At 53.7% G+C, this 13169-nt stretch overlaps 1 protein-coding gene across 5 annotated transcripts in view; it reads right to left on the reverse strand.

The window, feature by feature from the left end:
• Nucleotides 1-13169, reverse strand: part of HNF4A (hepatocyte nuclear factor 4 alpha) — a 67315-nt gene that overhangs the window by 16188 nt on the left and 37958 nt on the right. For 4 of the 5 annotated variants that reach the window (XM_086331690.1, XM_086331691.1, XM_086331693.1 and 1 more), the window contains exons 2-5: nt 8979-9153; nt 7817-7911; nt 1456-1562; nt 414-569 (exon numbers count right to left, since the gene is read on the reverse strand). In XM_086331690.1, coding sequence (XP_086187816.1) covers nt 414-569; nt 1456-1562; nt 7817-7911; nt 8979-9153 — 533 coding nt within the window. Of the gene's footprint in view, nt 1-413; nt 570-1455; nt 1563-7816; nt 7912-8978; nt 9154-10399; nt 10536-13169 lie in introns of those variants that run through there. The other variant, XM_086331692.1, reaches the window with a different exon arrangement.

The raw sequence follows: 13169 nt of genomic DNA on the forward strand, positions 1-13169 counted from the left end.
AGCCAGGGCTTAGGCCCTGCCCCTGAGCCCCTACCCACATCCTACCTGGGAGAGCTGTCGGATACAGCAGTGCAGCGGCTACAGGCCTGGACTTTGAAGCCTGCCTGCTTGTTCTAGTTCTGCCTGTGTTGGATACTAGCTGTGTGACCTTGAGCAAGTTATTTAACCTCTCTGTGTCCCCAGTTTCCTCACCTATATGATATGGTCATAATAGCACTTACCTTACCTAGGGTTGTCGGAAGGATTAAATGAGCTAATATTTGTAAAGTGATTTAAACAGCTCCATGCACACATGATACGCGTGTTTGTGAAATAAATCGAATCAGCCCAAGGCCATATCCGGGGTGGGGGGGGGTGCAGCAGGACCCACCTACCCAGGGCCCGCACTGCCCGCAGACCGCGTCCTCCCTCACCTGGTCGTCCAGGGGGAGCTCACAGAAGGCTGGGATGTACTTGGCCCACTCGACGAGCACCAGCAGCTGCTCTTTCATGGACTCACACACATCCGCGATGCTGGCGATCTTCTTCGCCCGAATGTCGCCGTTGATTCCGGAGACAGGGGAGGTGATCTAGCGGGGACGAAGGAAAACGCTGGGGTGGCTGGGGCCCCCCTCCATATACTCTGTCCCCTGCACAGAGCTCCCACCCACTCAGAGAGCTTCCCTGCCTGGGAAAGAGGAGCTGGACTGTGGGTGCCTTCTCAGCTCTGAAGGAAGCTGTGGGCAAACCGGAAAGGGAGGATGCCAAGGAGGCAGTTATGGGGGAAGACAGCTCTCTCTGGGCCTTCATCTGCTGCTTGCCCCCTACCTCCTCCTCCACCAGCTCCTCTGAAGCCTAAAAAACCCATTGGCCCTAGAGGAGAAGCAGGGCAAAAGTGCCCATCCTCATCGGAAGGTGCAGATACCACTGCCCAGAGAGGTAGTCAACTCACCTAAGGTCACACAGCAAGGGGGGCTGGCTGAGCCCCAGTGCGCCACAATGTCCACTCCTCTTTTCTCTCGGGGCTAAGCCAATCTCAGAGACTGCTTGGCCTGCACAATGCGGGCCCCACGGAGCTGCTAAGTGCCAGCAGTGGGTTTGTGCTGCGCTTAGTCACTCAGTCGTGCTCGACTGTCTGCAACCCCATGGACTGTAGCCCACCAGGCTCCTCTCTCCATGGGAATTCCCCAGGCAAGAGTACTGGAGTGGGTTGCCATCCCCTCCTCCAGGGCATCTTCCCAACCCAGGGATGGAACCCAGGCAACTGTAGGCAGATTCTTTACCGTCTGAGCCACCAGGGTCTGAGTCTTTGCTACTAAATGGGCTGTGTGACCCTGGACTCAGTTTCCCTTCGTGATGTCCAAGGGCACTCCCGTCTGCTGCTCTAAAGGCCCGGGTGGGAAGGAAAGGGGTGGAGCTGAGATTCCTCTTTGGGAGGAGGGGGCCCCAGGTGGGTGGGGGAGGCTCCCCTGGTACCTGCTGGGATAGGACCTCAGCCTGCAGGAGCGCGTTGATGGAGGGCAGGCTGCTGTCCTCGTAGCTGGACCGGCGAGTGCTGATCCGGTCCCGTTCATTCTGTACAGCTGTGAGGAGGCAGAGGGAGGTGAGTGGGAGGAGAGGGGTCCCATGCCAGGAGGGGTGGCTGAAGGACAAGGGGAGAGAGGTGAACTCGGAGGGCTGTCCTGCAGGGCTGTCCAGGAACAAAGGGAACGCACTTGGAGGTGGGAGCTGGGGGCAGGAGGGAGAGTGCCCAGGCCACAGAGCCCAGATCAGTGTGTGGGGATGGCGGCCAATGGCTCCTCACCCAGCTTGTGGGAGAACTTTCCCAGCACCAGCACTGCTCCTCACACAACAGGGTGGCTTGAGGAGTGATCTACCCATCATGGGAGGCATGCAAGGCTGGGATGACTTGGCAGAGGGCCTCAGGCGGGTCTTGAATTTTGAACAGGAGATCTGTCTCGATGATAGGCTTTCAAGCTGTGTTTTAGAAAAGGGTCCCTTCCTTTCCAGGTGCAAGTGGATAAGACAAGCAAAATGAATTGCTCTGAGTGATGGAGATGGCCCAGGGATGCCTGAGTGCAGAGGCAGAAGCCTGGACAAGGGGGTCTGGAGGCCCCATCTGCCCTGGGGTCTGTCATCAGTAGGAAGCACATGTGCTCTAGGCTAACCTTCCCAGAGACAGCTCGCAAAAGCTCTGGCTGCCTCCTGCCCCACCACGGGGCTCCCCTCCCAGGAACTCAGAGATCCGGGGCCTCTGTCCACCCGGGCCCCACACCTCCTTGCATCTCTACTCGGGTCAGCCTTGGCCTAAGATGTGGGATGGTCCTTCTGCCTCCCTGACAGGCCCTCGGAACCTGCGAGGCCTTTGTTGAAGCTGTAAGAAGGGAGGATGAGGCTGCAGGAGACCTGGGTTCCTGGTGGGATTCACCGCTCAGTCTCCGTGCGCTGGTGGGGGCCACACCCTCTCTCTGGGCCTCATCTACAGCCTTTCCCCATCTACAGCCTTTTCTTTCCCAGACCTGCTCCTCTTGGTCTTTCCCATCTCAGGAACAGGCAGCTTTATTCTTCCTCCCAGCCTGGGGGCCTCGCTATATGTCTCTTTCTCTCACCACCCCACCACCACCACCACCACCACCACACACACACTCCAAATGCTGTCAGTAATCTGTGCAAACCCACCTGCAGCTCCCACTCTGGGCTGGGTCCTGGGGGAGTTCAGACCCTCCTCTCTGGCCACTTCGTTTCCAGCCTTACCCCTGCAGTCTGTGCACCTCTCGGAAGATAAAGGGATCCCCTGAAACCCGACTCAGGTCACATCCCTCCACTGCGGAAACCCAGGACCTCCCCATCATACCTGGAGTCAGGTCACCCTTTCTCACAGTGGTCCTATCTCCCCCATCTCACTTTTACTCTATCAAACCTGCCTCCCAGCCATTCCTGGGACTCACTCAGCCACTCTCCATCAAAGTTTTCGCCACTGCTGTTCCCACTGCCTGGAATTCTCCTCCCACTCACACCCCATCCCCCACAACTAAGCGTCTCCCTCTCCCTTTACTCGCGTCTCCTTACAAATATCACCTCTCAGAAACACCCTCTCTGACCACCCTGTCTGACGGGGATACCCCTCCTGCAGGTTCTGTCACTTTCTCCTGTTTTATTTTTCTTCTTGGTACTTGTTCTCTGTCCTTTCTTCACTCTCTGTCTGTCTAAGAGAAAGAAAGCTCCAGAAAGCCAGAATATCTTCCCTTTCATCCACTGCTATAGTCCCAGCAACTAGAACAGAGCCTAGCACGCAGTGGGTGCTCAATAAATATCCGTTGAGTGGCCGAAAGAAGGTGCAGAAGGAGACAAGCTTTGATTCTCGGGTGCAATCTACACCCCATTTCTCAATGGAACGTTGACATTCCGCTCTTCAACTCTCTTGATTTCAAACATCGTTGAAATCAGAGAAGGGAAGTCAGCCAGTGTAGGACTTTCCTGGAAGTCCAGTGGCTAAGACTGCAGTTCCAATGCAGGGGGCGTAAGTTCGATCCCTGGTCAGGGAACTAAAGATCCCACAAGCCACGTGGTATGGCCAAAAAAATAAAAACACAGATAGTGTAAAGGGAACCCAGAGTTAGTGGGATGTAACAGAGGTCCCAAGGTAAGAAACTCCTCTTCTCAGACCCACCACCCTGGACGGGGGGCCAACTCCAAGCAGCGCTCCCCTGCCCAGGTCCCACCCCGCCTGCGACACCCCTCCCACGGCTGCCAGCCCGCACCCACCAGGGCGCCAAGTGGCGGCGGGCCTAAGAAAAGGGCTGCTGTCAGCAGCTGGGGATTGGGCTCCTCAAGGTTAGGCCAGCGTTATCAGTGCCCGGCGCGAGCTCAGTCACGGAATGATGTTTTCCAAATGTTTGCTCAGTATTAGCAGGGTCGGGGACCTAATGTAACTTCTATTGAATATTAACCGGCTCGGGCAGAGGCGGAGAGGACGAGCCTGTCTTCCGAGAGAACCCCTGATTGGGGGTGTGGGGAGGGGGGGCTGGGCCGGGGATCCCAGGTAGGGCCCATCTGTGGGCCCCTGGCCTACTGCCAGCTTGTACTTCCTGCATCCCTCGCCCTGATTCCTGGGCTGAATTTTCGAAGCCGGGTGTCAGACATTTGTCCTGGGTCTGACAGCTCAGGCTCAGGTAGGTGTAGGTTTATAGAAAAGAATTTGGGACCTGCCATTGGGCCCACTGGCCCCCAGATTTCTTCCCAGAGTCTCTGTTCTTTAACCTACTTGATCACCATGGAATATCCTCTGGCCAAACTCAAAAGACTTTGAGATTCAGAGCCCTTCTCTGTGGTTGAGAGGAAGTTTCAGAGACTTGACCAAATCCAGGTGCCTCCCAAGGCCATCAGTCCTAGTTCTCATCCAGGGAATTTGGTGTCTGCTCAGCTCTGGGGAGCCTGAGGTGTAGTCCTGACTTCCTCTGCCCTTGACCCGATCATATCACCTCTCTGGTCTCAACTTCCCTATCTGTAAAGTGGAAAGATTTGATGACCTCCTATACACCCGACTGGTCTATGAATGCTACATTTACAATCCATGCTTTCTTGTCCTCATGGACAACTTTGGAGTTCTAATTTCTAGATTCTCCTAAGGCCATCGAGGAAGGGAAATAAAAACTGGTCCTAACTCTCCCAGTCCTGGGGCTTCCATTGAGAATCTCTCTTGGCTCTGAGAACCTCCCGCCAAGCCAAGGAGGGGTATTGGGACTGTAAGACTTAGGTAGAGCTAGTCAAACCAGTCAATCCTAAAGGAAATCAACTCTGAATATTCATTGGAAGGACTGATACTAAAGTTCCAATACTTTGGCCACCTGATGTGAAGAGCTGATTCACTGGAAGAGACCCTGATGCTGGGAAAGACTGAGGGCAGGAGGTGAAGGGGACGACAGAGGATGAGATGGTTGGACGGCATCACCAACTCAATGGACATGAGTTTGAGCAAACTTCAGGAGATAGTGAAGGACAGGGAAGCCTAGCGTGTTGCAATCCATGGGGTAGCAGGGAGTTGGACATGACTTAACAAATGAACAATAACAACAAGAGCTAGTCATGCCCTTACTTCCCAGAACTTGACCACAGTGGCAGTGGGACACTTTGCTACCCTGGCCTGTTCTCAAAGCAGCTGAGCCCACTGCATGTGTCAGGATCTCCTGGTTAACCCAAGCGTGCAAACAACTACCAGCCTTTACTATAGCCCCCACACACTTGCCATTAGCCGATCCTCCTCTCCTCTTGGCATAATGCCACCTTCTCCAAGATAAGAAGCTACTGGCTATTTTCAAGGCTAAGCCAAGGTAGAATGGCTGCGGACTCTCCCTCCCCTGGGCCTGCCGACTCTGTGGCAGTCCAGTGGGAGGACCAGGGAACAAACACACATTTCCTGGTGGGCAGTGTGTACTTGCACAGGTAGATCAGTGGGCGTATAGCAAGACTCACAGAGCTGGAAGGAGGGTTCATTATCCACCTCTGTGATTTTATAGATGTGAACACTGAAGCCCAGATGGGGCAGAAACTTCATTGAAGTGTGTGATCTGCCACACACATGAAAGTGACTCTGAATGTTTAATAAGAGACATCTCTAAAGACCAGTGAGATGCAGGAACAGGCTACCTACAACCTAGGAAGGTGGCCGTCTGCTCAGGTGAGCTGCCAACCTTTCTCCCTCCCGCCTGTCACAACGCTTGAAATTTTAACACAAGATATTCATTCTCTCAAATATAAAATCTTCAGGCTGTCGAGCTGATAGAATCACTGGCTCTTAGAACCCTAAACCGTTTGGCTCTTAGACTGTAGCTCTCAATCTTTTCCTTGCCTCTAGCTATTCACGTGTGTGTGCTCAGTCATGTCCGACTTTGTGATCCCAGGGACTATAAGCTCGCCAGGCTCCTCTGTCCATGGGATTCTCCAAACAAGCATACTGGAATAGGTTGCCATGCCCTCCTCCAAGGGATCTTCCCAACCCAGGGATTGAACCTGGGTCTCCTGCATCTTCTGCATTGCAGGCAGATACTTTACCGCTGAGCTACCAGGAAAGCCCCTAGCTGATCACACATGCCTCATATTCCCATTCATGACATTTCTTTTATTTATTTCTTTTCTTTTTTTGGTGGCCAGGGCCTGTCGAATGCGGGATAGTGGTTGCCCGACGAGGGATTGAACCCTCGCTTCCTGCAGCGGAAGCACAGAGTCTTAACCACTAGACAGCCAGGAAAGTCCCTCATTCATAACATTTCTCATTCGACAAAGTTGTGCTCAAGTTCAAGGTAAGAGTGGTGCAATCCCATTGAAAACTGGGTGGGGGAGAGATGGGGGGGCATCTGTCCTTTGAAAAAGGTTCTCCTTGCTCTTGAGAACCACTGAGGTCCAGATGAGAATCGTGGTGTGACCATCATGGTGTGTTCCTGAGGGTCATAGCCCAGGTTTCACAGCAGGGGTCATAAACTCTCAGGGCCCTATAGGGATGAGACCCAGAGGATATTTCCCAGGAGGCACGCAGAGAAACAGGGGCTCAAAGGCAGAGTCAGGGAGGGTAGACTGCCAAAGCCAAGTTCCCCCTCTTCCCAGTTGGCCGGGAGAAGGCTGGGTCCCAGGATCCTGCTGGGGGTCGGGTGGGGCAGGTGTATGTTTGTGCAGAACTAGACCAAGGGTTTTGGTTAGTGTGCCGCAGCTGCGGGCTGGAAGTGAAGGTCTGGGAGCCAGTCTCAGGGCTGGGAAAGGTGCATTGAGCAGAGAAGGAGACAGAGAGATTTGAAAATGGGCTCAAGTTACTCAGAGAAGCAGTTAAAAGATGTTTGTTTCCTGAGCGTGGGCTAGAAAACTTTCAAACGTTCCTAGAGTCCGCAGGGCATAGCAGGCAGCATCGAGGTTATCACCCAAACTGCATTGAGCTCAAGACCAAAGCTCGGGGTTCACACCTCGGAGCTTGCTTCAACCAACTGGGGGGGCCTCGGGCAAGTTGTTGACCCATTCTGGGCCTCGGTTCCCTTGTCTATGAAAAAGCTAGGGTGATGATAGTGCCCCACAGGGCTGTCATGAAAAAGAAAGAACTATCAGTGTGGGAAAGCCCAGCTTCTGGTGGCAGGAGACACCTTAATAAATGTGCCCCAGCACTCCCAGCCTCCTCCACCCAGAACGAGTCTGATGCCTTGTTCCCTTTCTCTAGAGCCTGAGGACGCTGCCTCATCTGATACCCAAGAACAAAGACTAAGGAACTGAGGCACTTGACCCTGGAACAGGAAGATGGGAGATAGAGCCCCGCCCCATACCCATTCACATTTGCTGAGTCTAGTCATGGGGCCATGGAAGTTCGTCATGCCATTCTCTACGTTTTTCCTGATGCTTGAAATAGTATATTAAGCAAAAATACCCAAGGACTTCCGGGGTGGTCCAGTGGTTAAGACTTTGTGTCTCCACTGCAAGGGGTGTGGGTTCAATCCCTGGTCAGGGAACTAAGATTCCACATGCCGAGGAGTGCAGCCAAAAAATGAAAAAATAAAATCACATTAAAAAAAGAAAAAAGAACACCCAACCTGTCTGCCTTGCGGTGGTGAAGGCAGGCAGGGGTGGTGGTGCTGGGAACCCGAGTAGCTGAGAGTAGGAGCTTATCTCTCGGAATCTTTCTCAAGACCAAGCCCAGCCCCTCCCTATGGTCAGATCTTCAGGCCCTCCCTCCTCTCAGCCATTAGCCAGTCACCCTGGGGCCTGTCACCAAGTCATAAAGTTGTGGCCACAGTTGTAAATGGCCGTCAGGAGCTTGTGGGCGCGGGTGGGGCAGGGGCGGAAGGCGGGGCCCGAGGCTCACCTTCCTTCTTCATGCCAGCCCGGAAGCACTTCTTGAGCCTGCAGTAGCGGCACTGGTTCCTCTTGTCTTTGTCCACCACGCACTGCCGGCTAAACCTGGGGAGGGCTTGGGGTGGTTGGAGGAAGAAAGGACAGCCCTCCTCCCCCCAGGGCTCAACTAGGATCCTGGCCATCTGGTTGACCTCCAGGCTCCTTGCTCAAACCTTTCATCCCAGGAGTCCTCCAGCTAACCAACCAGGAGCTGGAAAGGCCCTGTAGACTCTCTGAGAGCCCAACCCTGTCCCCCTAAACATGAGGAAACTGAGGCTCAGAGAGCGGACACGTGGCCTCAGATCACTCAGCTATGAGTAGAGGGCACTGCTATTTCCCACGTATCTTATTAAAAGCCCAGAGCAGGCTACTGGCTGTGAATCAGTTTCAGTACTTGGTCCACATAAGCCGCTTTCTGGAGGGGGATATGGAGTAGAGGCAGGCAGGCGCCACCGTGGTTCTGGGTGGTGCCCTGGCAACCCCGGGCTTGCCGTTGATTCAAGCTGGGTGACCTTGGGCAAATTCCCAGTCCTCTCCAAGCCACAGCTTCCTCATCTATAAAATGAGATAATAATAGTAACCTCTGCAGAGGGGTGTTGACAGGTGAAAATGAGATAATTACCCAAATGGGGCTCAGTGCAGTGTCTGTTCACAGTAAGAGCTTGTAACTACAGCTGCTATTATTTTATTATTGTTGTTACCCAGCAGGGGAGATGCTTCTGAAGGAGGACTCTCCAAGGCCTTGAGAGAGGTGGAAAGGCCTGGGGCCAACCCCCGATCCACCCCAGAAAAAGCGCCAGGTTGGGGGATGGGCCTCACCCTCTGTGGTTTCAGAGGAGACTTGATCCTAAGCCTCAGAGGTGCCCATTTGCTAAATGGGAAAAATCACGATGAGCTTCTGGGAGCGGTTAACACAGGCAAAAACTTAGTATGGTTCCCAGCACGTAGTAAGTGTTCAATAAAGGGATGTCTAGAATAGACACTCCCATCTGATCCGCAAGGGCGAAGAAATTAGAGGCTTGAAGGCCTTGAAGGGCAGAAGGCTCCGAGACCTACCCAGGGAGAAGACAGACCCGGGGGAACATCAGCCGAAGGGCACCCATTTCCCAGATGTAGAAATCAAGGTTCCTCACCTGCAGGAGTACATGTGGTTCTTCCTCACACTTCTCCGGAAAAAGCCCTTGCAGCCGTCACAGCTCGAGGCACCGTAGTGTTTGCCCGTGGCCCGGTCCCCGCAGATGGCGCACAGGGCACTGACACCCAGGCTGTTGGGTGCGTTGAGGTTGGCACCCTCTGATGGGGATGTGTCTGCGCCAGAAAAGCAAAGAGTGAGGACGCAGGAGGGGCAGGAAGTCACCTCTCAGAGGCCCTGCTCTCTTGGTGGTTTATATTCAGAAAAGGATGTGAGCCTTGTAGGGATCTTTCCAGGGCTTCAGCCTCAGCTAAACCCAGGTGCTACTGACCCCCCTCAAAGAACTTGGGCAAGTTCCTTGCTGTTTTGGAACTCCCATTTCGCATCCGTAACTTAGGGATAGTTGTGACACTGACTTCGTAGAGTTGTTTAACAAGGGTCTGCTCCTCCCCGTGGTGGCGATCGCTAGCCTCAGCTTTCTCTGGGAAGGAATGAAGAAACTGGCTGTTTCCTAGGATGCGTCCAACAGTTATGGACCCTGATTAGCTGGGCAGAGGGAGCTATGAGAGGGGCAAATATTCCCCCATCATCTCCAGAACCAAGTCCTGTTTCTCAGAGTGGCCAAGGCTGGGTGAGTCTCAGCTTGGTACTCAGGGGCCTTGCAAATTCTGCAAGGAAACAGGAAGACATACATCAAGGACAGTGGCTCGTTTGCCCTCCTGGGAGGATCACAGCAAGGATCTGGGCACCCCATAGCAAAAGCTACTGCATTGGGACTTCCCTCGTGGTCCAGTGGTTAAGACGATGCACTTCCAGTGCAAGGGGAGTGGGTTTGAGCCCTGGTCAGGGAAGTAAGATTCCCACATACCGTGGGGCAAAAAAAAAACAAAACAAAACTGCTGCATCTATGTGAGGAGGGGGATAAGAGGTAGGTGGCTGTGGTCTCGGTGACTAGTGCTGCCTCTTAAGTCGTCTGTGACCTTGGGCAAGTTCCTTTTCCTTGCTTCAGTTTCCCCTGGGCTTCAGTTTCCCTAATTGCAAAAGGGCAGATTGACTGGTTCAGTCATTTTCAATTTTATCTTATATTTCCACAGCTGAACCCTCGTTTTTGTAAGCAACTCTTCCACCGAGGATAGACCTCTTAGAGAAGATGACACTGTGAACCATCTCCCCAGAAAAATGCTTGCAGACACATACCACACAAAGTCATACACACACACACACACACACACACGTTTTCACCCTGAATCCGATCTTGGGCTCCTAGGGAACATCTAGCTAAGCACTGGACAGGGCTATAGTGCTGTGGTTAACAGCATAATCTCTCTAGCCCTTCTGCCCAGTTTAAATCCGAGCCTGCCCACTTCTTAGCCATGGACCTTGGCCACATTAATGTATTTCTCAGTGCCTTCATTTCCTCACTTGTGAAATGCTGCTGTTGCTGCTGCTAAGTCGCTTCAGTCGTGTCCGACTCTGTGCGACCCCATAGATGGCAGCCCACAAGGCTCCCCCGTCGCTGGGATTCTCCAGGGAGTGGGTTGCCATTGCCTTCTCTGCCTGTGAAATGGGGCACATAATAATCTCTAGGGCTGTTATGAAGGTTCAGTGAATCAATATATGTGAAGTGCTTGGCAGGTAAGAAGCACTTTATCAGTGTTTGTAAAATAAAAACTTTTCTGCAGAAGACGACTCTGGGAGCAGATGATTTCCAGCCTCCGTGCACAAGCGGACACACTGCCACATCTCCTTTCTGTCATGTCCTGGCTGAACATCTCGTCGCCTCCGAGGGTGCCCAGGAGTACGGCCCCCTCCACTTGGTGAATTATTCCTGGAGATGAGGATAATTGTTAAGCTGCATTGGTGCCCTTTCTCCTCCAGCCTTGCCTCCTCCAACCACCGGGAGAGCTGACCCCACAACTCAGGCGGAGACTGGGGGAAGGGCTCACACATCCTGGGCAGGATAGGCTGGGTGCTGCCAAGTAGCTCATCCTACTCCCCAGGGTCAGGTGATGGTGCCCATTCTCCAGGTGAGAACATCAAGGTTCAGAAAGGACAGGACCTGACCAGAGTCGTCACACTGCTGCTAAGTAGAGGAGTTGGATTTATGGTCCAGGCATGCAGGCTGGTGCTGATCTGGCCAGTGCTGTCCTGTTGGGGTGTCTGCTGGAGCCTCTGATAAACAAGGACCCCCTGCTCCCTCTGAATCAGGGATGGGAGGTGGGTAGGGAGCTTGGAACCTTCGAGCTACCAACCCAGCACATATGCAAAACATTGCCCCAACTTTCTGGCCCACTTCAAACTCCAGTGGGGAATGTAGACCCTTCTTAAAGATGCTCAGAGTTCCTGACCTGACTCATAGAGGGCGCAGGACCAGTTACCAGTGCTAAGCCCTCAGGTGCCTTATCGCATGGGATTCTCTGGTTAGCCCTGGGAGGCAGGCACTATGATTTATTCCCATTTTACAGATGAGACAACTGAGGCTCAGAGAGGAAAATGGCTTCACAAGTTTACACTGGTAGGAAGGATGGACGCCAGAATTCGAGCCCTGATCTTTCTGGCTCCAGAGCTAGATTTGTCCTGTCTTTAGGACATCCCGTAAGGAGCTTAGCTCCTGCCTCGGGAACACACACTTCCTGGGAGCTGGAGGTGCCCACTGTGAAGGAGTGATGGGGGCAGTCCAGGGCTAGATGGTGGTCAGGTGTCTCACACGCTGTCTCTCTGGGGTCACACACACACCGCCGAGGGCAGCAGCTTCTTGTTTACCATTTCCCACATGTTTTCCCCTCAGCTCCCTCACGTGATCCCTGGACACTCCTGAAAGCCAGCAGGCCTGGAATGACTAAGCCCATTTTGCAGAAGGAGCCAGGAGAGGGGAGGTGACATGCCCAAGGTCACACAGTGAGTGAATGGCAGGGGGAGGCGAGCAAATGGTGAGACTGACCACAGATCATGCCCACTGACCATGGGCAGGGCAAATACCTCTCTCTGGCTGAGCTGAGCTGACTCAAGTGCTACAGAGCTTGGCTAAAGCTGCAGAGCTGTGGAAGGAAGGCAGGTGGGCTGCCCCCCTCCTCTGAGGCTGGCCTGCGACTGGTCAGGTCCCCGCGTCCTGGCTTCCAAGCCTCCTCCCTTCCCCTACCTCTTGTGGAGAACTCCCCCCACCCCTTTAGATGTGCTCTCAGTGATAACGGGAGCGGATGTACGGGCAACGCAATCTGGTCTGAGACAAATGGACGTGTTGCTGAGGTGACTCGCGTGTGTGAATGGCAATGGGATATCACATGAGCGCTGGAGAGAGCTGACCCCCCAGGACGGGGATGTGCACACGTACACAAGGACACGGGACAGGATGCCCAAACTGGACGTACGTCCGGGAGACACAGGACACACAAACCAATCCACGTCCAGAGCTCACACGTGCAAACGTCCACGGACACACACTCAGCACTGCTTACTGTATACACACTCATTGCCACTTACGGACATCAGCAAGATAAACACAGATATCCCTAGAGATAACAACAAACACGGACCCACTCAGAGAAGAAATGTGACTAGAAATAGACACAGAACACGTGCACACACAGACCAGTGAACACAAACATGCACATGGGTTCCTGCAGACATACATTTGCAACAAAGTCCACCACTCGCCCACGTGTGTACATGGAAATTCGAGCACCCATGCCAACAGGAGGTTACAATCACACACCAGTGTGCTTGTGCGTGCGCACCGATGTGCTTGTGTGTGTGTGCACATACACACACACACACACTCAATGAGTGTGCGCATGCACACTGCTGATCCCCATCTTATTAGCAAAACCTCCCTGAGAACTCCGTTTTCTCCCCCAGGAAAGTCCCAAAGACACCCTGAAACATAGTCATGTCTCCATCCACCGTCTCCGGGGACGGGACATAACCTTTCCATCTCTCTGAACCTCGGCCCAAGGGGTTCAAGCAGGGGTCATGATGGGCCCAATGACTGGGGCTGGACGCCGAGAGGACACTCACCATGAAGTCCCCGCTCCTGGTGACACGCTGCACAGTGACAGCTTTGGTCACAGGGACCACAAGGGCCTGGCAGGAACACCCAGGCCCTACTTTTGCTGCAGATTGGCCCTGGCAGACCCCCCCACCGCCACCCCGAAGGCTTCTGGTCACTGTACCTGGGCACATCGACTTCACCTGG

This window comes from Bos grunniens, chromosome 13, assembly GCF_055505025.1.
Source record: "Bos grunniens cultivar Pamir isolate PY7600 chromosome 13, Bosgru_T2T1.0, whole genome shotgun sequence".
NCBI lineage: Eukaryota > Metazoa > Chordata > Mammalia > Artiodactyla > Bovidae > Bos > Bos grunniens.